At 36.3% G+C, this 25,695-nt stretch overlaps 1 protein-coding gene across 1 annotated transcript in view; it reads left to right on the forward strand.

Moving 5' to 3' along the window:
• Positions 1–25,695, forward strand: part of LOC150089578 (DNA (cytosine-5)-methyltransferase PliMCI-like) — a 596,839-nt gene that overhangs the window by 373,178 nt on the left and 197,966 nt on the right. The window contains exons 21-22 of the mRNA XM_090368675.1: positions 8,208–8,390; positions 10,111–10,283. Coding sequence (XP_090224801.1) covers positions 8,208–8,390; positions 10,111–10,283 — 356 coding nt within the window. The remainder of the gene's footprint in view (positions 1–8,207; positions 8,391–10,110; positions 10,284–25,695) is intronic.

Below are 25,695 nucleotides of genomic sequence, written 5' to 3' on the forward strand. Positions count from 1 at the left end.
AAACAACAGATGAATTTCCGAGATAAAGGAAAATCACTCTCTCCTAATTCTCTAATAGGATGCTTACGGTAGAAAATAAGTTGACCAGAGCCAGTGCTTGCATTGGGAATACACCTTAATCTTTGCCAATGGCTGTGGACAGCTGACCAGTGGCACTTCTCAGCATAGTAATGTATAAGTTGTATTGGTTTTACTTCTTTTTAGCAATTTCTGACCCTCTGCTGGGTAAAGGCCTCTCCAAGAACCTTCCATCTTTTTCTATCCCGTGCAGTGGTTGGCCAGTTTCCTCCTGCAGGGTTTTACAGGCACCATTAAATTTTAAAATGTTTTAGCTCTTAATTTGTGGAATTAAAACCTTTAGCTATTTAAAGCTAAAGGGATTAATTCTTAATCCTTTTAGCTCTTAATTTGTGCTTTCTACATTGTCAGATCTATTGCCTAAAAACTATAGGTGTGAATACCCAGGTCTCGAGATCAGTTGTTATACGGACACTATTTTCAATGCAGTGACCAAGGGGAAATTGAAAAGGTTCGCTACATAGAAAAATTCGCTATATGGAAGTTCGTTAAAGAGGTCTGACTGTATATATATTTGTTTCTTTTTTCTCCCATTAAGACATTTGAGAGAGTTTGTGTGCGTGTGTGTAGTGAAGCCAAATTTGGCCTAAGCATTCTTCAGTGAAATTCCAGAGAAATATAATGCAATTTTTAAGTAGGTGTATGCAAGAATTTGTGTATTGTCAAATTTAGAAAGAAAGTGTATTTGTTTTTTTACTGTATGAACATATGCCTTTTTGGTTTTAAGCAGCAGGCAATGCTGCATAAAGTTGAAAAGTTCTTGTGCTTATTTGTTTGTTTATTTGCAAAAAAATAAGCATAAGAACAATGTGCTGAGTGTAGAAAGATATTTTTGATCAGTAGTTCTGAATCCATTGTGTGAACTGACACTATTAAGTGATCCTAAATAATCTTCTGCCAAATGACTGTGAGCCCGATGTTATTTTTTTAAAAATAGGTTCAATCAAACATTCCCCACCTTTTATTTTTAAATTAAACGAGTATCAGTTTTACTTCCAATATGTCAGGGGTAGCCAACAAGTTGATTGCGATTTATCAGTCAATTGCAGCTTTAATTTCAGTCGATCACGAAAAATTTTAAATACATATACAAATAAAAAAGATCCCCGGTGGCTCACATCTGGTGAGTATGGGCTTGGCACTCAGGGTCCTGAGCTGAATATCATCATTCTTCTCTCTTTCTTGGTGATTCCCTTCTTCTCTCTCTCTCTCTCTCTCTCTCTCTCTCTCTCTCTCTCTCTCTCTCTCTCTCTCTCTCAGGGTAATTCAGAAGTTATGAACCCTTAGGCTTCCTTGCACCATATGGCTAATAATAATAATAAATAGATTAGTCAAAATCTAATTGTTATTATTATTAGTCTGCGCAGATAGTGGTATCGTCACTGTCCTCCCCACACCGATTGGAAAAGGCCCAGGTTCGAATTCCATTGATGGCGCGAGGAACTTTAATGGGCTTTTCTCTCTCTGTGGCTGAGTTAGTTGGTTTCAGGAGTAGATAGCAAGGTTTTTTCCCGAGAAACTGGGGTTTTTCATCCATACAACAGGCAAATCAACCAGAGAACACTCGCAATTAACAGACATAATACATATACGGGAATATGTAAGAAATTACGGGTGGCCCTATTATAATAATCTGATATTTTTTGTTGTTATTATTATTATTATTAGCATTAGCATTAGTAGAGGCATTTGATGCAAGAAAGCAAGCTTATGCAGCATCAACCAAAAAAAAAAAAAAAAACCTCACTTCCACTTCACCATTCTGTTCGATCGAAATACCTGTCCAGCTGAGCCTTAAATTTATGCTGTGTCCGAGCTATAACTGAAGTCTTGTCTAGATGATTCTGCAGTGCTTATTTGACCAGTGCCTCCATTAATTTTCTGGGAACAGAAGTTAAACTCACAGGTCTATAATTACTTGTGTCAGTCTTTGATCCTCCCTTGTGAATTGGGGTCACATTTGCACATCTCCAGTCCATGGGTACCTCCCCTGAGTCCACGGAAGCTCTCATAATTATGGCTAAGGGTTTGCTTACTTCCTTTGCTGCCTCCTTTAATATAACTGGATAGATCCCATCCACCCCAGGTGCCTTTCTTGTGTTTATCTTCAACAATTTCTCCTCCACTTTACTCTCAGTTATTACAAGATTCTCTAGCTTACTGCCAGAGTTGAATACACCTCTGGCATTCCCCTCGCTGAATAACTCCTCATGTGTGAATGTCGATGCAAAATATTCATTTAGTTTGTTAGCTACCTGAGCAGGGTCATCAACAGTTGACCCATCGATATCAAGTGGACCAATCTGATTTATCCCCTTCCTTCTAGAGTTTACATAAGTAAAGAAGTCTTTGCTGTTTTTCTTCGCATCCCTTGCCAAGGATCTCTCGTAATCTGCCTTCGCCTGCCTTACCTCCTTTGTAACTTGATTACAGATCAATTTGTATCTATCATAGGCTTCTGTGTCACGTGTTAATCTGTATGTATCCCATGCATTTTTCTTCTCTGCCATATGCCTCATTAGTTCATCTGACATCCATTTAGGCCTAAACCTTGAACAATATTTCTTTGTTGGTATGTAAAGCCTAGTAGCTTGCAAGATAAATTCTTTGAATGCTTCCCATTTTGAATTTGCTGTTGGTAACATCGTCAGTTGATCCCACTGTATACAATTTAAATACTGTCTCAGTCCATCGTAGTCGCCTTTACGAAAGCAATACCCCTTCCCTTTACCTCTAATGGTAGTTACCTCTTTGAGTAACTCCCACTTCAGAACACTGATTACTGCCACCTAGTGGTTCAATTATCTGCAGATTCTTAATGCATGAAGAATCACTACTGATAATCAAATCAAGAGTATTACTCCCTCTAGTTGCCTCCCGAACATGCTGATGTAGAAAACAATCATCCAATAAATCCACAAAAGCCTTGCTAGTGTGTGAGTGACCAGCCCCCAAATTCCAGTCAATATCTGGGAAATTAAAATCCCCCATTATAAGACTCTCTGATTTACTGGCCCACTCTATTTCTCTGTACAGTTTCTTATTATACTCATCAGAGTCATTAGGCCTATAGCACACTCCTACTCTCAATTTTGATCTCCCAATGCTTATGTCACACCAAACTGACTCAACACTGCACTTTCCAGTGATGTCGACTGGCTTCACTTCCTTGGATTTTATGTGTTTCTTAACTAATAGCATAACCCCTCCTCCCTTCCTATCCTGTCTAACCTTTCTGTAGACATTGTACTCCCCAAATTCCAGTTCTGCATTCCTTATATCTGTGTGACACCACGTCTCTGAAATCCCAACGATATCTGCCTTTGATGTTTTGAGCAATAACTCAAATTCATTAAATTTATTTACTAAACTCCTAGCATTGGTGTACACGCAAGTATACATGCACCTGCTCTTCCTCTTAGCCACCCTAACACAACCCATGTGTTTACTTGTACCCCCATGATTCCCAGCAGTCTCTGAAATATCCTGCATCTTATTTTCCAGGCTGCTGCTCATTCCAATAGAAGCAGTGCAAGAATCACTTTCTCCTCTGCCAGTGGCTGCTGTTAATCTATTAGTCCTTGTATCCCCCCAATCTAGCAGTTTTCCCACCCACCTAACACTGCCTCGATAGCATCAGCAAACATTCTTGCACCCTTTCTATTTAAGTGTATCCCATCCCTGTAGAAGCAGTCTGTCCTGTTAACAAGTACAGACCAGGCTGAAAAAAATTCTACCCCTTGAGCCCTGCACAATCTTTCCAGGGCCGAATTGATCGACAGGGCTCTCATCATATACTCCCTCCTATCGTGTCTGGGCAGAATTGCAGACAATTTCAAATTCACCCCTAATTCACGGCTTTTTTTCATCAGTGACCTGTACTTGTTAAGTAATTCCGCCGGTCTCCTACTCTTAATATCATTAGTGCCAGCGTGTACAACTATATCACCTTTTGTGCCCTTAAAAGATGATATCCGCTCTACAACGTCATCAACCTTTGCCCCTGGCAGACATACCCTGGTCCCGTTCCACCTATCCTTTTTACAAAGCATGTTCCCCGTTTCCCTGACAATAGAGTCACCAACAACTACTAGTTCCTTTGGGACCAGCGCATTCTGCCTTTGGAATTGCCGCTGTGTTGCGTGATGACCAAGTGCAAGCTCTGGCATTGGTGTGGGCAGATGAGAGCTTGATGGGCCCCTCACTTGTAATCCTTCGAGGGCATCCACCCTGTCCTTCAAGCTCTCATATAGGCCCGTAACAGCGCTGAGTTGTCGCCTGATTTCCTTACACTCCTTGCATCGTGCACATACAAAGACATCCCCCCATGGCAATATCATGTCCTATACCTGACTGCTCCACAAATATCAAGCAAATAGTGCATCTTAAAAGACTGTGATTCAGAGGGCAACTGCCCCCCCCTCAGTTCTCCCCTGAGCCACAGCATTCCCATTAGCTTGAGCCTTTTGCTTTCCTGCTCTGGTTTGAGTCATGATTTTGATTTACTTTCAATAAAATTTCAATTTCAGTATAAAATTAAATCCTAAACTTGTATCCCAACACAGTTATTACGCTATATTTATGTTTCAGTAACGAGTGTTATCTACGAAATCTACGAGTGTTATCTACGAAATATTTATGTTTCAGTAACGAGTGTTATCTGCGAAATATTTGTTTCAGTAACGAGTGTTATCTACGAAATATTTATGCTTCAGTAACGAGTGTTATCTACGAAATCCACAAAATATTTATGTTTCAGTAACGAGTGTTATCTACGAAATATTTATGTTTCAGTAATGAGTGTTATCTATGAAATATTTGTTTCAGTAACGAGTGTTATCTACGAAATCCCTTTATATAACTTCCTTATCAAGTTATGTATTAATTATTTATTTTTACTAATTATTTATGTTACGTAACCTAAGTGGTGATATGTATAGTTAAAAGTACAATTTAATTGCCAATGAAGTTCGACAAGATTAATAGATTTTACTGATTAATTTTCCCGTAACAATGGCGCCTATTTACGAACGGTAAACACGTGGTAAACATTTGATACCCTTTCCGATACTAAGTAATACCTACAAAATCTCTATCTAAATTACTTTAAACTTAACTACCGTAAATAGGAATATAAAGCTACTCCAGAAAATAAGTTAATATGTCAATTTAAACTAATAAAGCAGAAAATAAATCAGAAAAAACTTCTCTGTTCCAAGAGCAGCAGAAAGGCACGTCTGCACCGGCAACCCTCGTCCTCAGATCCAAGGACGAGTGCCATTATTAAGCCCCCCCCCCCGCATAAGCTTATTAAAATTCGTTGAACTACATGACTACTGTAGTTGCCACACAGCCGCTAGGCTTTCTAGCGAAAATTCACACAGCTACATTGTGGAGAGCATGTGTATGTGTTGAATTCTTATTTAGCTTACTTAATATTAATAACTGGACAGTACTTATGCATTAATTTGATTTGATTTAAAATGAATATTACAAGAAAAGAGTAAAACGTATCATTTTCATCAAGAGTGGGAACTAGAATACATTTGCAATGCTTCCATGGATATACACAAAAAAGGAAATTTAGATAGGCACTTCAACACGCTCCGTGGTAAATACCAGTTGGATTTTCTGCCTTAGAAAAAATAAATTAAAAGAATTTAAATCCACATTATTCGCACAACAAAATTTCTTTATGACACCTAATCTACAATCTAAAGCAGCAACTGTAGCATCATTTAAAGTGAGTCATCTTGCAAAAAAATGCAAACCATTTTCTGATAGTCAATTCATCAAAGACATGTTTTTAGCAATAATGTATTCTCTTTTTGAAAATTTTTAGAACAAAAATGAAAATAAAAGTGCTCTTGAAGATCTTCAATTATCTTGAAATACTGTGATGCGACGCATTGGAAAAATGAGTAAAAATGTGAGCGAACAATTGCATCTGATATTGCTAATTGTGTCCTTTTCTTTACAACTGGATGAATCTACAGACATCAGTGATACAGCTCACTTGCTCGTTTTTGTTCGTATGATTTTCGTTGATTCTGCCACTAGAGAAGAACTGCTGGGTATGGTTTCGTTAAAAGAAAGAACTTGATGTCTTGATATATTTAACGCATTCAAAAAATTTTATTGAAAAAATTAAATTACCACTATTTAAGCTCTTATCAATAAAAACAGATGGAGCTAAAACAATGAAGGAACATCTAACGGATTCATCGCATTGTGCCAAAAGGATGATGAAGTCCCAGATTTTTTGAGTTACCACTGTATCATCCACCAAAGTATTAGCCAGTGGATCCAATGGACCAAGAAAACATATTCCCCCCATAACACTGCCCCCTCCACAGTAGTCGTCAGATATGATGGGTCCATGGATTCATGTAGTTTTCGCCAAATTCTAGGACTTCCATCAACATGATGCACCAGGAACTTCGACTCGTCAGACCAAGAAACTGTTTTCCAAACCTCGATAGTCCAGTGCTGGTGTTGCTGTGCTCACAGGAGGCATGCCCTCTTGTCCTTCATTGACAACAAAGGTACGCAATGTGGCCGTCGGCTGTTGTTAGCCCATTCGCGACGAAGTGCGACTAGTGGTCCGTTGCGATATTTTGCTATGCGCACCAAGGTCTATAAATTATAGAACAGACAGCACTCTAGAGTGCTGTCTGTTCTATAATTTATTTTTCGCTGCATACGGACCACTGCCGTGCAAATCCTCTGCATTGGAGGATCGATCGGGGAGGAAGGGTGATTTGGTACTTCGATCTTTTCACCATTGCGACAATTTGTATAGCAATTGAAATGCAGCGATTCCATGACCGTTATTGGCCTCGTGGTCCTCTGTCGATATGGGGCATAATGGTCAGTCTATTTTATTTTAATTTATTCTGATTTTGTTGTCTTTCAGTAGTTCTTTCAACCCCCTTTTTTGGTGATATTTGACGTCTTTTGGAACTGGTACCTCTGGGGGGGGGGGGTACCGCTAAATTAATATGTAATTGGCATTATTCTAAATTTCATATATGTCCTGTTAATCGGATTTAAAGTTCGAAATTATATAGGGGTTTCTGGGCTATTATTTATGTCTAACTTTTATTCTTCTTTTCCGTTCGTTTGTGTATTTGGTTATTTTTATGTTAATTTTTGCTCTACAGTTTTTGCCATACTACTACTGGCTTATGTTTTATTTTATTTAATTTAAAATATATTTCGGCTTCATATGGAGGAATTGCAAGTCGCTGCCTCTAATGAATGCTCAATTAATTATTTATTTATTTTATTATAATTTAACTTTTGTCAATATTTAATGATAGTGTATATATATATATATATATATATATATATATATAAACAATAGGGATGAATATAAAAGTTATTAGCCAGATCAGATTAATGCCATCAAAAACAGATTGTACATTACATCAGTCTGTAATCTATTTATTATAGCAAAAGCACAATAACTAATTATATGTTTACTTCCAGGGTTTGGCCATGTATGTCTGCACGGGCTATTTTATTTTTATAAGTTATTTTGACCTTAGGGCCTACTGCAAGCTGTATACTATTGTGTTCATATACATGTTCAGCATCTATATACTACTTATTGTGCTTTTGCTATAATAACTAGATTAAAGACTGATGTAATATGTAGTACTTATTGTGCTTTTACTAAAATTTATATATATATATATATATATATAAAATAACTACTGTAAGAGTGTAATTGGTACCATATAGTATTCAATGTGTGTTAAAACTTAAGCATAAAAGTACTAGATGGGCCATTGAGCCAAAAGAACCTATAAAAACTAAGATAGCCTATGCTGTTTTATATCCACATAGGCTATCTTTTTTATACCCTAGAAATAAACATATAATTAGCAATAAAATAAAAATATAAAATAAAATAATGATCGTGTGGTTAATTATTGATAATTGGATACATTGAATGGCACTTTTTCAAGGGCTAACACCATTTAATATATCCCATCAATACTTAGCAAGGCTATCTGATTCTTATCTGCCTTCCATTATTTCAAAATAAATTAAATACAATTTTATATATATATATATATATATATTTATTTAATTTTATTTTATTTATTTATTTTTTTTTGTAGCTGAATAATCCACAGACTATTAATATATCAGGAGAATCAGATTCAAAGACTTTTTTTGAGAGTGTGTTATGGAATAATACACAGTTCACTATTGGAGATTGTGTTTACCTCCTCCCTGAAGCTTTTGGTTTTTCTGTGAAACTTCATAAATCCCCAATCAAAAAATCAAGCTGTTCAAAAGAGGTAATTTTATTCTTTTAAGAATGTTTTCCTTTTATGATGGCTTTATGAGTAAAATTAAATGTCATATCTGTCCCCCACTCTAGAAATAATTACATTTTACAGAATTGAAACGATTAATTATTGCTATTATTTTTTCTTTATTAGCTATTCTAATAATAGATATACAACACTCACTTTCACAAAAGCAGAACTTCTAAATTTAAGAATTATGTATGTATATGAAAACACCAGGACTCCTTAAATTCCAGTTTAAAAATTTCCTTCTGGTTGTTTGCCTATGATTGATGATAAATGGAATTATCTCTGAACTGGTTGTTGTTGTTGTTGTGGTGTGTGTGTGTGTGTGTGTGTGTGTGTGTGTGTGTGTGTGTGTGTGTGTGTGTGTGTGTGTGTGTGTGTGTGTGTGTGTGTTATTTGGGAGGGGAAATGAGCACTGGAAATGAGGACATCCATTTTAGATTATATTTTTTACGCATGCATTCATGACCTCCCCTCCCCAAATCTCTGCTAGTAGGTCACACAAATATTACTCATGCTCAATTTTTAATTGGGAAGGATTCCTCCTTGGGGCCATTGGTGTAACAACCTGCAAAAAAATAAGTCAGAGAGCAGCAGATTTTTTTGTCCTCCCACAGCATCCCAAATCCACGATGTTTACCTCCCTTTTGAATAATAAAGAAAATTCCTTAAACATATTCCCTTTCCTTTAAATTCTTATTACATACCTTTTATGGTTTATAATAAGAATAAAATGTAGATTCTGGTACCTGTTTTGTCAGTTAACCTGCTTGCCATATGTGTAACACATTATGGGCATGATAGTGATGTACAAAAAACTGAGTTGATAGGTTGTTAGAACAGCTCATGGTATTTTGTTAATAATATACAGGAATTTTGCCAGCCGGATAATGATGTGATTATCCAAGTGTATAAGGCAATTTTTAGACTGAGTACTGCATATTGCACAGTTTTGTAAGCCTCATTTTAGGAACAATGCTGGTGCAGAGATGAGCAAAAGGTTAGTGCGGGACAAGAAAGGGCTCTCTATTATCAAAAAAGACTTCAATTCTGTAAATTGCAATGTCTGGAAACTAAGCACCTGTGAGGAGACTTGATTGAAGTGTGTGATGCTCTAAATTGATTTAGTAAAAGGCTGAATGGCATCCTTATCTTTTGTTGCAAAATAGATGTGCAAAACTGTTTTCATCCAGTGAGTAACTGATTGTTCAATCAAACTTCCATCAGGCATTGTGGAAATGGGTAGTTTTAATTAATTTAAGGAAAGATTACACAAATTGTTAGAGATGTACTATGAGGAGAGAGTTTTTTTTTTTTTTTTGTTGTTGTGGTAAATAGTGGTAAATGTTAGCAGATCACATTATAATTTAATATATAAATAGCATTTGCTGTCATCAAGATTAAGAGCAACTGAATGAGAAGGGCATCATGGAGTTTGATTATCCAGAATGATCAATCTAGTTCCGTGGATGAAGTTCATTCAGAAACTGGTATTATTCTTTATATTCTGAAAATTTTATATTTGAGCAGAGGGGATTAGAAATTTCAACAAAAGCCCCACATTTCAACAAGGCCATTGTAATTATTGTGTATGTAAATTTCTGTACATGTTATGTGGACAGTTTTCCCTAATATAAAAAAAAAAAAAAAAAAAAAAGCATTTTTTATACGTTTTCTAAACCTCACATTTTTTATCTTTTAGATTGATGAAAATAAGTATCCAGAATATTATCGTAAAACTGAATACATAAAAGGATCAAACCTTGATGTTCCAGAACCATTTCGAATTGGATTTATTGTTGAAATATTTAAATGGAAAACTGGCAAAAAAATCAATACTTTTTCTCCCTATCTACGAGTAAATAAATTTTACAGGTATTGCTTCTTAATATAATTACGAGTTTATTTTTATTTGGTTATAGTTCTATTTTTGATATTTGTAGTTATCAGTAATGTCAGCAATCATGTGAAGAAATTTTCTTGTTATTTATTTAAATTAAGGCACCTCTGTAGCCAGGTGGGCAGGAGCAGCAGTGCGTAGCACACGCTTCTTGATTAGACTGGGGTTCGAGCCTGTGACAACCAAATACAGAGGGTGCAGAAAGATCAGGAAATGACCACCGCATATCCCCGGAGCAATATGGCCTTAGTTGCTAATGCTCCTAAAAAACAAATAACAAACAACAAACAATTTAAATTAACTAGTTAATGTCCCATCATTACGTGGAAAATTTATTCCACTTTGTTTTACATCTCAAGTGATTTGTTGTTACGCACTGTTATTCTTACAGTTTAGAACAATATATTAATTAAGACACTGCACTGCAAGAGATACTGTTATTTTGATGAAAGCAAAATTCCTTCATTCATAGTCTTTCTCTATTGTTTATTTAAGTGCATGTAGCCTACTAAATTAATGAAATGAAAGACAGCATCTAGATGTGAATTTTAAAATATTATAAAAGATAATAGTGAAATAGAATGCACATCCATTATTACCATCATGGGCAATTTCCTTGCTTTCAGTAATAACTGTAGTCAATAGTGCAATGTCATATTCGTATTTTATATCACATATTAGATAATTTATATATAAGAAATATTTCATGTTTTAATGAGCTAAAATAATAAGAAGTCATACCTTTCTGCATAAGGCAAAGAAAAAAATAGTCTTAGCTTTACAACTTATAATCTCTTATTCCCACTTGGGATGGAACCAGAAGCTGCCCCTTAAATTTAACCAAACGGATTTACTTTGTCTCCCCTCAGAAGCAGTTTGTTCCAGGGTTGACGACACTATAACCAAATGTAAACTTTCTAAATTTTAGTCTATTACTGTTCTCTAATAATTAATATTTATAACCCCTATTTTAACATAAATTTTTTCACAAATATCATCCAATCATTCATATGTGATGGTATCATAAAGCCCAATTGATTCCTCCTGAATTAGGAGGAATCAATTGGGCTCCTCCGTCCCATAGCCTATAAAGATACTGTCGACATTTCCAAAGTGTTTACTAACTTTATGTTTGAGAACACTAAAATGTAACTGCCATCCATAAAGCCTATCCAAATCATTTTGAAGGTGCCCAAGCTATCTTTTATTCCTACCTACTCTCCTCTTTGTATTATCTGTAGTTTTCAACTATGTACCTTTTTATTCTCTCATCAGGTTCATTAAAGAAAATCAGATATCTATGGCTGCACTTAAGAATCTTATGGACCTCTCAACTTTTCTGTCTCATACTCACAGGTATATTAATTAAGAGGCTGCACTACACTGCACTGTAGCCTGTGTTATTATGAGTAATACAAAATTACTTCCTGTAGTGTAGTTGAAACTGTGGGAATAACATTATTCTTCGGATTTAGTAGATTTTTTGTGGTTAGCAGGCTTGGTTGAATGCAGTTTGGAAAGAAGTGGTAGAGGGAATGGTGAGCCGGATGCTTGTCATTCCTGAGAATGAATCGTTGACTATTCCTGGCTCTGAGGTTGGCAGAGTTGTTGATCGGTGCCTTTAACTTGAAAGTGAGCCAGTATATGAATGGCAGTTCTGATACCGTCCTGTTTATCGATCTTCTTTCATCAGGGGCATTTCGATGGTATGGCACCTGGGTGCCAGTTGAAATTGGTATGCCCCCCTTTAAAATTTTCTTAATGTGTGTGCATAAGTTTCAGGTTTTCAGTCATCCCTTGAGGGTGCCCAGGTGCAGTGCACCCCTTGCACCCTCGGGACAGCCCACCTCTGCTTATTATTGTTCCACATGTGGAAGGATTGTTGCATATCTTTACCATAATTTTTCCTCCATAGCAGCTTAGTCAGCCTGATACATCACTGCCTACTATGCATTTTTAATTCCTGTCAATAACTAGAGGAATTTCTGAGGTCCATTTCAATCAATACTGTAGTTACCTGATTACAGCAGAAGGAATACAGTTTTTTAAGTGAGTTATTCTAGTTTATCAGCACATGCAACATTAAAATTACGAGCATTAAGCTCAGGTGCCATAATAATTTATATGATATGGAGTGCTCTCTCCAGACTTGTTTTTGTGGTGAATCAGTAGCAGTATCCAAGGCTGCCAAATTCAGGTTGGAGCATGCACCTTTTAGTGAGTATGCATATATATTTTCTTATGATAGGGAACAAAAAGAAAGTATGTGTTTGTCCATTTCACTGCTAGTTAAAAAAAAAATTTTTTATAGCCTGTTCTAAATTCCCCAATCACAAAAGGGTTAATGGAGTGATAGGTCATGTGGTCCTCTGCCCACTGTATTTCTATAACCCTACCCTTAAAAGAATGTTTTGAAGGCTCATTCAACATAGTAATCTTTCTCATAGTAATCCGCTGAGTTTGATGAAAGTTTCAAGGCATACATAGTAGTTATGAAAATTACGATTAGTAGCTATTTTTAACTTAAAGAAATTATGAATTTAAAAAATTAGAAATTACTAAATTATGAGCTTGAAACATTTTTTAAATTTGCCTAAGAAAGGAAAGTGCACATTCCATTCTATAGTTGTCTAATTAAAATCGTGTATTAAAAATAAAATAAAAGTGAGATAAAAGCTAATAGCCGGGCACAAGCTTCTTTTGACACCCTTTTCAGTTAGCTATAGTGGAAAGAGAAGAACATGTGAAATATGTTATATACTGGTTAAGTTCCCGAAATGCATTTCAGTGCACATGGAAACTTTATACGTGCTAAATTCCGAATAGGGGAGAAGTTGATTGGAATCTTCTTGTTTAATATGTTGAATGATGTGTGGCGCTTAAACTACTCAATGACGAGGGCTTCATTTTGAAGAATTTTATAACTGGAATTCAGTTTAACTACTGTAATAGCCGAATTGATGAGCGGGTTATGATTATAAGATTGAACATGTGTTAGTTCTGTACCCGATAAATTATATTCGAAGCTATTAAAGTGGTAGTAGTCACGTGTGTTTAGAAATTTTGAAGTCCCAAATTTAGCTGTTGTACTACCAATGTAACATGCTTAACGATCTGATTGACATCTAATCAAATATATAATGTTATTATAATCCTGTGTCACATATTCATTTGTTGTCTTGTATGAATTTAATTTAGAGCCTAATTTGTTATAAGATGTAAATATTAACTTGATATCTGTATTCTTAAAAACTTGTTGAAGTTGTCTAGCCTATTGTTGATGGTATGGACGGATGATAAAGGGTTTGTGTATCTTATTCACATGGTTATTAACGTTGTTAGGGTTATTAATACTATTATAGACATTAGTAATGGTTTCTTTTATTAGTTGAAATGGGTATTTCCTGTAGATAAATTTTTAGTGAGGTATTGCAATTCTACAGATAGATCTGTTTGTGTGTGACGATATTTAATAGCATTATACAGGGTGTCTCAAAAATATTGGTACAAACGTTTAGGGGAGGTAGGTAACATCTAAAGGAATGTGAATCGCATAGGAACCCATAACCGGAAACCTCACCGTAAGTCAGTACATGGCGCTGTTCATCAGTTCGCGAGAGGCAAAATTTCTGCTTTACTCATTCAAGCAGTAGTCGCCGCACGAAGAGCATACATCAATATACGAACTGTGAGTTGGCAGACATGCACCTATTGTATGGATTAGCAGAGGGCCCACACAGTGTGCACCCCCATGCGGCACAGCATCGTTTCGCAATAAATGTGTGGGCAGGTATGGTCGGTGACTGCTTAGTCGGCCCATACCTGTTACCATCCTGCATGAACTCCGCTAAATATCAGATCTTTCTTAAACAAGTTCTACCAGGGTTACTTGACAACGTTCCAGCAAATATGAGATGCAACATTTGGTTTCAAAATGACGGGGTGCCTGCCTAATATGGAAGGTGTGTTCTTGACCATTTGAACAGGCATTTTGGGCGTTGATGGATTGGCTGTGGTGGACCCGTTGCCTGGCGCCCACGCTCACCTGATTTATCGAGCCTTGATTTCTTTCTGTGGGGGGGACTCTCAAATCTGCTGTGTATGAATTGCCTGTGGAGACAGAAATGGATCTTGTGGCGAGACTCATCTGCACTGCTGCTACTGTCAAAGAAACCCCAGGTGTGTTCGACCGTGTTCGCCAATCCATGCTGCGTCGGTGTGATGCATGCATCGTGTCTCATGGTGGAACCTTCGAGCATCTGTTGTAACATCATGAAATGCATCCATCTCGTACTCCATTGTTAATATTATGTCAAATAAATGTTTTCCACTAATTACTGTCTTGTGTCATTTCTGCTTCTTGTGCCTCTGCTACTACTTTCCCGTGACGTTTCCGGTTATGGATTCCTATGCGATTCACATTCCTTTAGATATTACCTACCTCCCCTAAACGTTTGTACCAATTTTTTTGAGCCACCCTGTATATCTGATTATAATGAACTGCTTTTTTGCTATATAGAGGATGGTGTGAGTAGTAATGTAAGAACTTACCTGTATGTGTATTCTTTCTGTATATTTTGGTGCTTAAATATGTACCGATTTTATATATAGTGAGATTTAGAAAATTAACTTTATTATCGATTTCTACTTCGAGGGTAAATTTGAGTCTCTCATGCATTGTATTAAATAAAGTGTTGATAGTTGTTTTGTTACCTATTAAAAGGACACCGTCTCATATACAATTTGATACCTAGGGGAAAAGGTTGAAGTATTTTTTCTTCAATATAAGCGAGGTAGATTTCGGATAAAGGGGCAGAGATACCGAGGTCCACAGGAAGGCCAAAAATTTGTTCATAGATTTTATTTTGAAATCTAAATTGCTTGGCATTAAGTAACAGTGACGTGAGCTCTAAAATGTCATTAATATTTAAGTCAGTACGTTTTGTCAAAGTGTCGTTTTTTAATTAATAGTTCTTTAAAAGCTAGTAGCGTGGTTTCGATGTGCATGTTTGTATTTAGGGAGACGACGTCGAAGGACGCGAGAATATCATTTTCAGATATGATCACAGAAGTTATACGTTCGTGTGCCTGTTTAGTGTTGTAAATCCTGAACCGAGAAAATCTCATTAAAGGTGAAATAATTTTGACGATTTTGACATGTATAGATTAGCATAAGCAGACTGTTTAAAGGAAACAATGACAAAATGACAATGAAACTTTGTTTAATATTACGACATCCTTTTAATAACACTTTATTTGACACTTTATTTAATACTTTTAATACAATGCCTGAGGGACTCAAATTTACCCTTGAAGGAAATCGATAATAAAATTCATTTTCTAAATCTCGCTATGTATAAAATCGGTACATTCTTAGGCACCAAAATATACAGAAAGAATACAATTCCAGGTATTGGTATTTTCTCAAATGCAATAAGAAGGAGTTTATTACCCGTTTATAATAAATTGCACTTACAGAAAAGCCCAGTAAATCGGAAAGTGCAAATTGTTTTTATCGTTTTATGGTTGTGATCCCCAGAAATGTGCTTTAGAAAATTATCACAAAGCTGTTCAAAATTGATTCTTATAACAAAACATATGGGTGCCTCCATAGCCAGGTGGGCAGGAGCAGCAGCGTGTAGCACATGCTTCTTGATTAGACCGGGGTTCGAGCCTGTGAGTCACCAAATATGGAGGTTGCGGATAGGTCAGGGAATGACCACCGCATATCCAAGGAGCAATATGGCCTTAGTTGCTAATGCTCCTGAAAAAAACCAAATAACAATAATAACAAAACATATGATAACAATGAAAGTGTAGTGCATTTTAATGATTTGAATTGGTAACCGATACAATTTACACTATAAAAATGACCCTTTAGAGAGAGTTATATAGTGAAAATTTCAACTTGCGAGATTGTTGACGAATTGCCAAAAAATGTGTTATTGGGTTCACATTACGATATTTTCACGATACGATAGTGCCTCTGGAATGGATTAATATCGTAAAGCGGGGGAACACTGTATTGCATAGCTATGCGCGTGGTTTGAAATGCATTATTTATGAATAATGCGTTTCATTCATTTTTTGCAATTAATGTTCATATTTTCGATTTTGTTGATCCTTGGGGGGGGGGGGGGATCGTAAAGCGGGAACCGCCTGTAAATAAAATAAATAACAATAATAATAATTGTGGATTTATTGGATGATTGTTTTCTACATCAGCATGTGCGGGAGGCAACTAGAGGGAGTAATACTCTTGATTTGATTATCAGTAGTGATTCTTCATGCATTAAGAATCTGCAGGTAAATGAACCACTAGGTGGCAGTGATCACAGTGTGCTGAAGTGGGATTTACTCAAAGAGGTAACTACCATTAGGGGTAAAGGGAAGGGTTATTGCTTTCATAAAGGCGACTATGATGGACTGACACAGTATTTAAATTCTATACAGTGGGACCAACTGATGATGTTACCAACAGCAAATTCAAAATGAGAAGCATTCAAAGAACTTATCTTGGAAGTTACTAGGCTTTACATACCAACAAAGAAATATTGTTCAAGGTTTAGGCCTAAATGGATGTCAGATGAACTAATGAGACATATGGCAGAGTAGAAAAATGCTAGGGATACATACAAATTAACACATGACACAGAAGCCTATGATAGATACAAGTTGATCTGTATCCAAGTTACAAAGGAGGTTAGGCAGGTGAAGGCAGATTACGAGAAATCTTTGGCAAGGGATGCAAAGAAAAACAGCAAGGAGTTCTTTACTTATGTAAACTCTAGAAGGAAGGGGATGAATCAGATTTGTCCTCTTGATATCGATGGGCCATCTGTTGATCCTGCTCAGGTAGCTAACAAACTAAATGAATATTTTGCATCGACATTCACACATGAGGAGTTATTCAGTGAGGGGAATGGCAGAGGTGTATTCAACTCTGGCAGTAAGCTAGAGAATCTTGTAATAACTAAGAGTAAAGTGGAGGAGAAATTGTTGAAGATAAATACAAGAAAGACACCTGGGGTGGATGGGATCTATCCAGTTATATTAAAGGAGGCAGCAAAGGAAGTAAGCAAACCCTTAGCCATAATTATGAGGGTTTCCTTGTACTCAGGGGAAGTACCCATGGACTGGAGATGTGCAAATGTGACCCTAATTCACAAAGGTGGATCAAAGAGCAACACAAGTAATTATAGACCTGTTAGTTTAACTTCTGTTCCCAGAAAATTAATGGAGGCACTGGTTAAAGAAGCACTGCAGGATCATCTAGACAAGACTTCAGTTATAGCTCAGACACAGCATGGTTTTGTTAAGGGGAAGTCTTGCCTGACCAATTTGATTGGATACTATGATGCAGTCACAAAAGAACTGGATGCAGGGAATAACTTTGATATTATATACTTGGATCTTAGAAAGCTTTTGATACTGTTGCACATGGAAGACTGCTGCACAAATTGGAGCAGTGTGGCATTGGAGGCAAATTGCTGCTATGGATAAAGGGGTGGTTTAGGGGGAGAAGACAGAGAGTGGTAATCAATGGACACTGCTCATCATGGACTAATGTTATTAGTGGAGTCCCTCAGGGTTCAGTATTGGGTCCATTATTGTTTTCTGTATTTATAAATGATATTGATGATGGTATATCAAGCTTAATGTCCAAGTTTGCAGACGATACGAAGGTTGGCAGGGTTGTCAAGGACACTACTGACACTATGCTACTGCAACAGGATCTGGAAAGGTTGAGCAGATGGGCTGAGAGGTGGCAAATGAAGTTTAACATTGACAAATGTAAAGTACTACATATGGGAAACAGAAACCCCAGAGCAACGTATCAACTCTGTGGTACTACACTGACAGTGGTAGAGAATGAAAGGGACCTGGGGGTGGTTGTGCAGGCAGATATGAAGTTTTCTGAGCAGTGCTGACGGGCTGCAAGAGTAGCTCATGGTGTATTGTCGATGATATATAGGAATTTTTTTAGCAGGGATAAGGAGGTGATTATTCCCTTGTATAAGGCAATGGTCAGGCCACACCTAGAGTACTGTATACAGGTCTGGAGGCCTCATTTCAAGAAGGATGTAGAGATGCTGGAACGAGTACAGAGAAGGGCAACAAGATTAGTGAATGGAACAAAGGGGTGCTCTTATGAAGAAAGTCTTAAGTTTTGCAAATTACAGTGTCTGGGGACTAGGCACCAGCGAGGTGATCTGATAGAGGTGTATAAAGCCTTGAATGGTTTGAGCATACTCAATGCTGATGGGATTCTTCCTCTTGCTCAGAATAATCACCTGAGAGGGCATAAATTCAAATTGAGGAAAGACAGATGTAGGGTAGACGTGAGAAAATTTGCCTTTGGCCAGCGGGTGGTTGGTTGGTGGAACAGACTTCCATCCCTTGTCGTGGAAGTTGATAGCCTAAATAAGTTTAAGTCTCAGCTGGACAGGTATTTCGAACGAACAGAGGGGTGAAGTGGAAGTGGTTATTTTTTATTTATTTATTTTTATTTTTTGGCTGATGCTGCATAAGCTTGCTTTCTTGCATCAAGTGCCTCTACTAATGCTAATAATATGAGGGCTGTTCAATAAAGGAGGATGATAATTTTTTTTTTTTTTTTTCCAAATGTACCTTTATTAATCATCTGTATTTTGATTTAAATTCGTCTCCATTTGATGAAATATACTTACTCCAATATTTCTGCCATTTTGCAGAAACATGGTGAAAGCCATTTTTTGGCACATGTTTGAGAATCACTTCCAGTGTCTTTACTTACAACTTCTTCTGATTACTGAAAATGTTTCCCTCGCAACTTCTTTAACTTTCAAAGTGGGGGGGTGGGCTTACAGGGTGCAAGGCCAGGGCTGTAGGACAGATGAGGTACATTATTAACATTAATGCTGGATAAGAACTTGATGACAAAAGTATGAGCGAGGTCTTATACTATCGTGATACAGCATCCACCCACCCTGTGTGCAGTTGTGGCCATTTGTGAAGAATGTGATCCTGTAAACAGTGCAGTACAGTTTACAGGATCACATTCTGTAAACAGTGCAGTACAGTTCCATAGTAAGATCCTGTAACAGTCATATGACTTGGCACAACATGCTGATAAACCATTGTTCGAATGTCAAAAAAAAAAAGAGATAACCATTCTTGCAAAAGCCACAACTTTTTTTTTTTTATGTGAAACATCCTTGGGGGTACCACAACTGAGTGAATCTGATTGAGCATGGAAAATTTATCATGGAAATGACATAAAACTGATTTACAAAATTCAAATGCCATTCGTTTGAATTTGAATTTTGTTGAACTGCATTAGAAAAACATAGTGAAACAACAACAACAACAACAAAAAAAAAAACTTACTTACTTTGTATGAATAAAAGATGTTTTATTTTATGTGAAACCACCCTATGCTTGGAAGAGGTTAGTGAAATCCAAACCAATAGCCTAATTACTCATTTGATTGTAGCCATATGTTGAATAGTATGATTGCGACGAGGAATATTACAACTTTCTGAAAGTGATAAAGCCCAAGAAACCTATAGGGAAAAAGAAATCCAAAGAAGAAAAAATTAATCAAGAATCACTTGTTATGATGAACTGAAGGTGAAAAATGAAGAGCAAGATAAACACTGACAAGAAGAAAATTGAGTATTCTGAGTTATGCAAAGCCATTAGAAAGAGACTCAGAGAAGACATAAGAAGATTTAACACAAGAAAAGTAGAACAAGCATTAAGGGAAAACAAAGGATTTAAATCAGCAGCCATGAACAGTAATACAGAAAGACAAATGATACTGAAACTGAAGAATAGTGATGGTGTACTTATAAACAGCAGAAAAGGCATAATTCAAATAGCAGAAGACTACTATAGAGAATTATACAAGGAGCCAGGGAATGATGCCAACAGTGGGGAAGATGGATTGCAAATTAGCAATCAATATCTTCAATATTCTTCCTGATGAGGTAGAACATGCATTGAAGAAAATGAAGAATCAGAAAGCCCCATGGGAAGATGAAGTTACTGTAGAGTTGTTAAAATTGGGAGGAAGAGACTTAACACAAAAACTGGCAAGGTTCTTCACAAAGTGCATTAGAAAAGGTGTGACGCCTAAGCAGTGCAATCATAGTTTTGCTGCATAAGAAAGGAGATAAATCAGAAATTGGAAATTATAGACCAATTAGCCTGTTATTCCACATCTACAAAGTTGTTCACAAGGGTCATTACTAACAGATTAGAAAGAATACTTGATGAGAATCAACCGAAAGAGCAAGCTGGCTTTAGGACAGGATTCTCAACTATGGATCACCTTCACGTAATATCACAGCTAATGGAGAAAGCAAATGAATATAAAACACCATTATGCCTGGCATTTGTGGATTATGAAAAGGCATTTGACTCTACACAGCATAAGGCAATGTTTCGGGCACTGGAAAGACAAGGCATAGATACCCCACATATTATGATTTTGAAGAAAATATATGAGAATGCTACCTCCTTAATTAGACTAGACAGAGACATTAGGAAATTTAAAATTGAGTAAGGAGTTCGACAAGGAGACACAATATCTGTGAAGCTGTTTACTGCTGCCCTTGAGGAAACTTTCAGAAGATTAGACTGGTCGCAGAACGGAGTAAATGTGAATGGAGAGTACCTAAATCATTTACGATTTGCAGATGACATTGTGGTCATAAGCCATGATCCCAAAGTATTAGAGGAAAATCTTAATCAGTTATGCACAGTTAGTAAGGATTTTGGACTAAAGTTGAATATGGCTAAAACAAAAGTAATGATGAACAAGTATGCCACAGAAAGGGAAATAATGATTGAAGGAGCAGTAATTGAAAAGGTGGAGTCATATACTTATCTGGGAAAAGTCATTAGCTGTAATAATGATAAATGGCTGGAAGTCAAGAGAAGAATAAATTTTGGATGGATAGCATTCAGGAAATATAGTCACATACTGAAGAGCAATATCCCAGTTCGTCTGAAACATAAAATAATGAACAAATGTATACTCCCCACCATGACTTATGGAAGCGAAACTTGGGTACTCACCAAAAGAATGGATGAGAAGCTGAGAGCTACACCACGAAGAATGGAACGAATTATATTGGGAATCAGACTGTTAGATAATAAGAGAAACACATGGATTAGGCAGCAAACTCAAGTAAAGGACATTCTTATCAAAACTAAAGAACTAAAATGGTCTTGGGCAGGACACATAGCTTGAAGACATGATGACAGATGGACTAAGAAAATAACAGAATGGTACCCAAGAGGAGCTAGAAGAAAACCTAGAAGTCAAAGGTGGAGATGGATAGATGAAATTCATGAGTTTGTGGATAGTAAATGGATGGTCAGTGCTCAAAACAGAAGGAACTGGAAAGTTGCTGGAGAGGCCTTCATCCTGCAGTGTAATGAAAATGGCTGATGATGATTATGATGATTGCAACAAAGAAATTGTTAACAATTTATGTTTTCCTATCGAATTTTTGTTATATTCCATTGTTAAGTTCTGTTTTGACATCAATAATTTTGGAAAAGGTGTTCAGAGATTCTGAAGTCACGTGCAGAATGTTCTCTAGAGTATCAAGCAAGAATGAAAGTGACAAGACAATAAAGATGAAGGTAGTAATGAGTGCGTGACAATGAAAAAGACTGTTAAGATTGCTTAAAAGACAAACAAAAAATCAAGTGTTGGATTTAGCAGTGCCTTCAACTAGCAATGCAGAGCCTGCCATTCAAACAGAGCAGAAAAAGGTAACATGGAAAATATATATCTTTATGCTTGAAAAACTTTCAAGCAAAAAATAAAGTACAGCTGCTAGAGTAGACGGCATATACCCAGTAATTTTGAGATGCCGCCAGGGAATGCATTGAGCAATTGAGGTTATTATGAAAGCGATTCCTTAGGATTCGACAAATGCCAACGTATCACCAGTATGTAAAGGGATTTCTAATAGCGAAATTGGTAACTATAGACCTGTTAGTCTGATTTCAGTGCTTGGAAAAATCTTAGACACAGTAATTAAGAGTGTAATTCAGGGACATTTTAGATGGATATGGATTCAGATATAGATATTCTGAATAACACACAGCATGGTTTTTGTTAAGGGAAAATCAATTTTTGTTAAGGGAAAAATCAAAAATTTCAAAAGCCAGATTTGATTTTGTCATTTTCTTGTTCTTGATTGTATTTCCTGAGTTGAGTGCACAATGTATGTGGACCAGATTGCAAATAAAAAAGGTGATAATTAATCTTCAAGTGAAATCAAGATAATATTGTACACTGATGTGATAATAAAGATTTTTTATTTTATTTTTTAGAATTATGGATTATTATTATTATTATTAATAATAACCATATGGTGCAAGGAAGCCAGAGGCTTATGCTGCACCGGCTAAAAAAAAAATAAAAAAAAATTCCCTATTACCTTGAGAGAGAGAGAGAGAGAGAGAGAGAGAGAGAGAGAGAGAGAGAGAGAAATCACCAAGAAAAAGAAGAATAATGATATCTAGCTGAGGACCCTGGGTGTGCCAAGCCCATACTCACCAGATGTGAGCCCCTGGGGGTAATAAACAAGTACCATGTATGGAATTGAAATGGTGATGCATTTGGAAATTTTGTGCAACATCAGCTACTCATTAGTGATTGCTGTATTTGGTGTGCCAAGCTGTGCTAACCAAACATCCACTAAAAATGGCAAGGTGACTTATTAAAATTAGAATTTTGGAGTGCAAAATGTGAAGTCAGCCAATGAGTTGTCTGTGCATTTTTTTAAAATTTTTTTTATTGGCTTATGGTGTATAAGCTTGCTTTCTTTTGTTAGCATTAGCCTAACACACTTCAGAATAAAACAATGATATGTAAGATAAAATCAAAACCAAAAATAAATTAATATTTATAACTATGCCCCTCTAGATGTAATTTTTCCAACACAATTTTCATTTTTATTACAAATACATCATTCTCAGTAAATGCTGCTTAAGTCTACCACTTATATGAAGTGGTATATGCAGAACTACAAAAACTGAAAAATGATTTTTTTTTATGGACATACTTCTCAAATTCCAACAAAATCAGGGATGCTGGTTAAAAGTCTAAAGAAATATTAAAATTCATGCTTACATTACTTTGATGACAATTTAAATTTTCAACTTTTCTCCCCCCCCCCCCTCTTTGCATATGATGTTGATGGGTTTTACTGTAAAATTGGAGAGGCCAGTAGTGTCTTCTCCATACGTTATGCCTATAATGTTTTTTTTTGTTTTTTTCCTCCCTAGAATTTTTTTATTTTATTATATAAAATGGGTAAAAAACACAGTATCTTTTATATATTAAAATTTTTTTTAAAAAACTTCATACAAATAAAAATTCATACATTAAGTATTGTTAGATAGTATGAATCAGAGCTGTAATACTCAATATGTTCTAAGTTGATATTAATATTTGTAAAATAATAAGAGGAGAATCTGGAGAGTACCATACGGATGTGTTCTACGTACTATATTGAGGTGAACTCCTTTTATTATTTTACAAATATTAAGTATTGTTATACTTATTGTATGAATGGATATTTATACAGTAAGTATAACAATTTCCTTAATGGATACTTATTCATACAATAAGTATCCATTAAGGAAAGTTAAGGAATCTGTATACTACAAGCAGAATTCAAAAAGAAATCCATGAACTTTTTCCGGAAATTAAAAATAAATTTTACTTTTAAGTATAGCACAAACCATGTTTATAACATTTAGATATTGCCATCAGTGCAGAATTAATGTCATTGAACCTTTCTCTCTACTTAAAATTATCTCATCTCAAGACACTATTTCATCATCATTCTGTAAAACTAGTAATGTTGCATCACCTTGTCTGTCAAATGTACCATCCTGTTGTAATTTGTCTTCACTTCTTATTCGGCAGAAGTATGGCATACACTCAGTTAACTCCAAGGTAAAGGGGAAAAAAAATTCAATTATTGCTCTTGATTGGGGGGGGGGATTTTTCTAGTTGATATATAGATGAAAAAGTTGGCTGTAACCACCATACAGTGTCAAAGTTACTTAAAAGAAAGCTGAGACTGGAGATGCCAATAGAAAATCTGGAATTGGACTCAAATGGAAAAGTATTCGGACATTGTATTCGGATAAATGCAAGTGAGAGAGTTGTGTGGTGAAGACTTGTGGTCTGAAAGCATATCAAATTCATTAGAAGTCCTTATTGGTAAAATCCCAGAGGAAAAAATGACTAATGTGGACTAAAGAACATGCTTATCGAGCAATGGAAATGAGCAAAATTCCCTGATAAATCAAACTTAACTTTCATGGAATCTAATGGATCTTATCACATTGACTGTACAGTAATACCCCGACTTACGCTACCCCGACTTACCCGAACTCGGAGTTACGCGGTTCTTGATTTTTTCGTTTGGCAACGCTGCCGCCCACTATCTTCAAGGTCGTTTTTCGTATGTTATCGATATACGGTGCGACGGCGGAGATTGAGAGCGAAAGATGAACAAAATTCAACTTTGCTGCTTTTATGTTTTTTATATCAGTGAAGGGGAAACACATTTCACCATAATAACGTAAAAACCAACACAATTCCAGCTATCGGTATAATCGCAAATGCAATTAGATCGAGTTTACTACCAGTTTATAACAGATTTCACTAGCAAAAACGCAACTGGAAATTGTTTTTATTGTTTTATGGTAGTAACCTCCAAAAATGTGAGGTGTTAATAGCGTATCTCTGCCTTTATGGTGTTGTTTATTCAGTTGCTACAGGCGCGCAGCTTTGTTTATGCGTATCAAGCGTGCCTCCTCGTTTTGTAATTGTGCTTTATTCCCTAAAAATGAGTAAAGTACTTAATTAAAAGGTGTGAAAAGGAAGCGTCCTGGTGAAGACACTGCAGATTCAGAGAGAAAAAGAAAAGCAATTATCGATAAACAGAGGCGGACTGGATCAAAAATTCTTACCCGGGAAAATTTATAGTGGCCTCACACTATGGTTTATGGCCAAAATCACACCGGCCACCGGGGTTTCCCCGGTAAGGCTTATGGCCAGTCCGCCTCTGCCGATAGAGAAAAAATATGAAATTGTGAAACGCTTTGAGCGAAATGAAAGCCCATGTGATATTGCACGTGCTACAGGCCTAAATGAAGCAACGGCGAAAAGCACATGACAATTGCAAACTTGACAGGTTGAAAATTGAAAAGGGCTCCTCGATTGTAAAGGGCTTAAAAATTTTAGAAAACATAGACTCCAACGAAGAACGCGTTATAGCTACAAAGCAAGGAATAAAAAAATTATTAGCTTGCTACGAAGAAATTCTGCGTGAAAAAAAGAAGGCGCTGTGTCGTCAGACGAAT

The sequence above is a fragment of the Mastigoproctus giganteus genome, chromosome 2, assembly GCF_048544385.1.
Source record: "Mastigoproctus giganteus isolate SK-2022 chromosome 2, ASM4854438v1, whole genome shotgun sequence".
NCBI lineage: Eukaryota > Metazoa > Arthropoda > Arachnida > Uropygi > Thelyphonidae > Mastigoproctus > Mastigoproctus giganteus.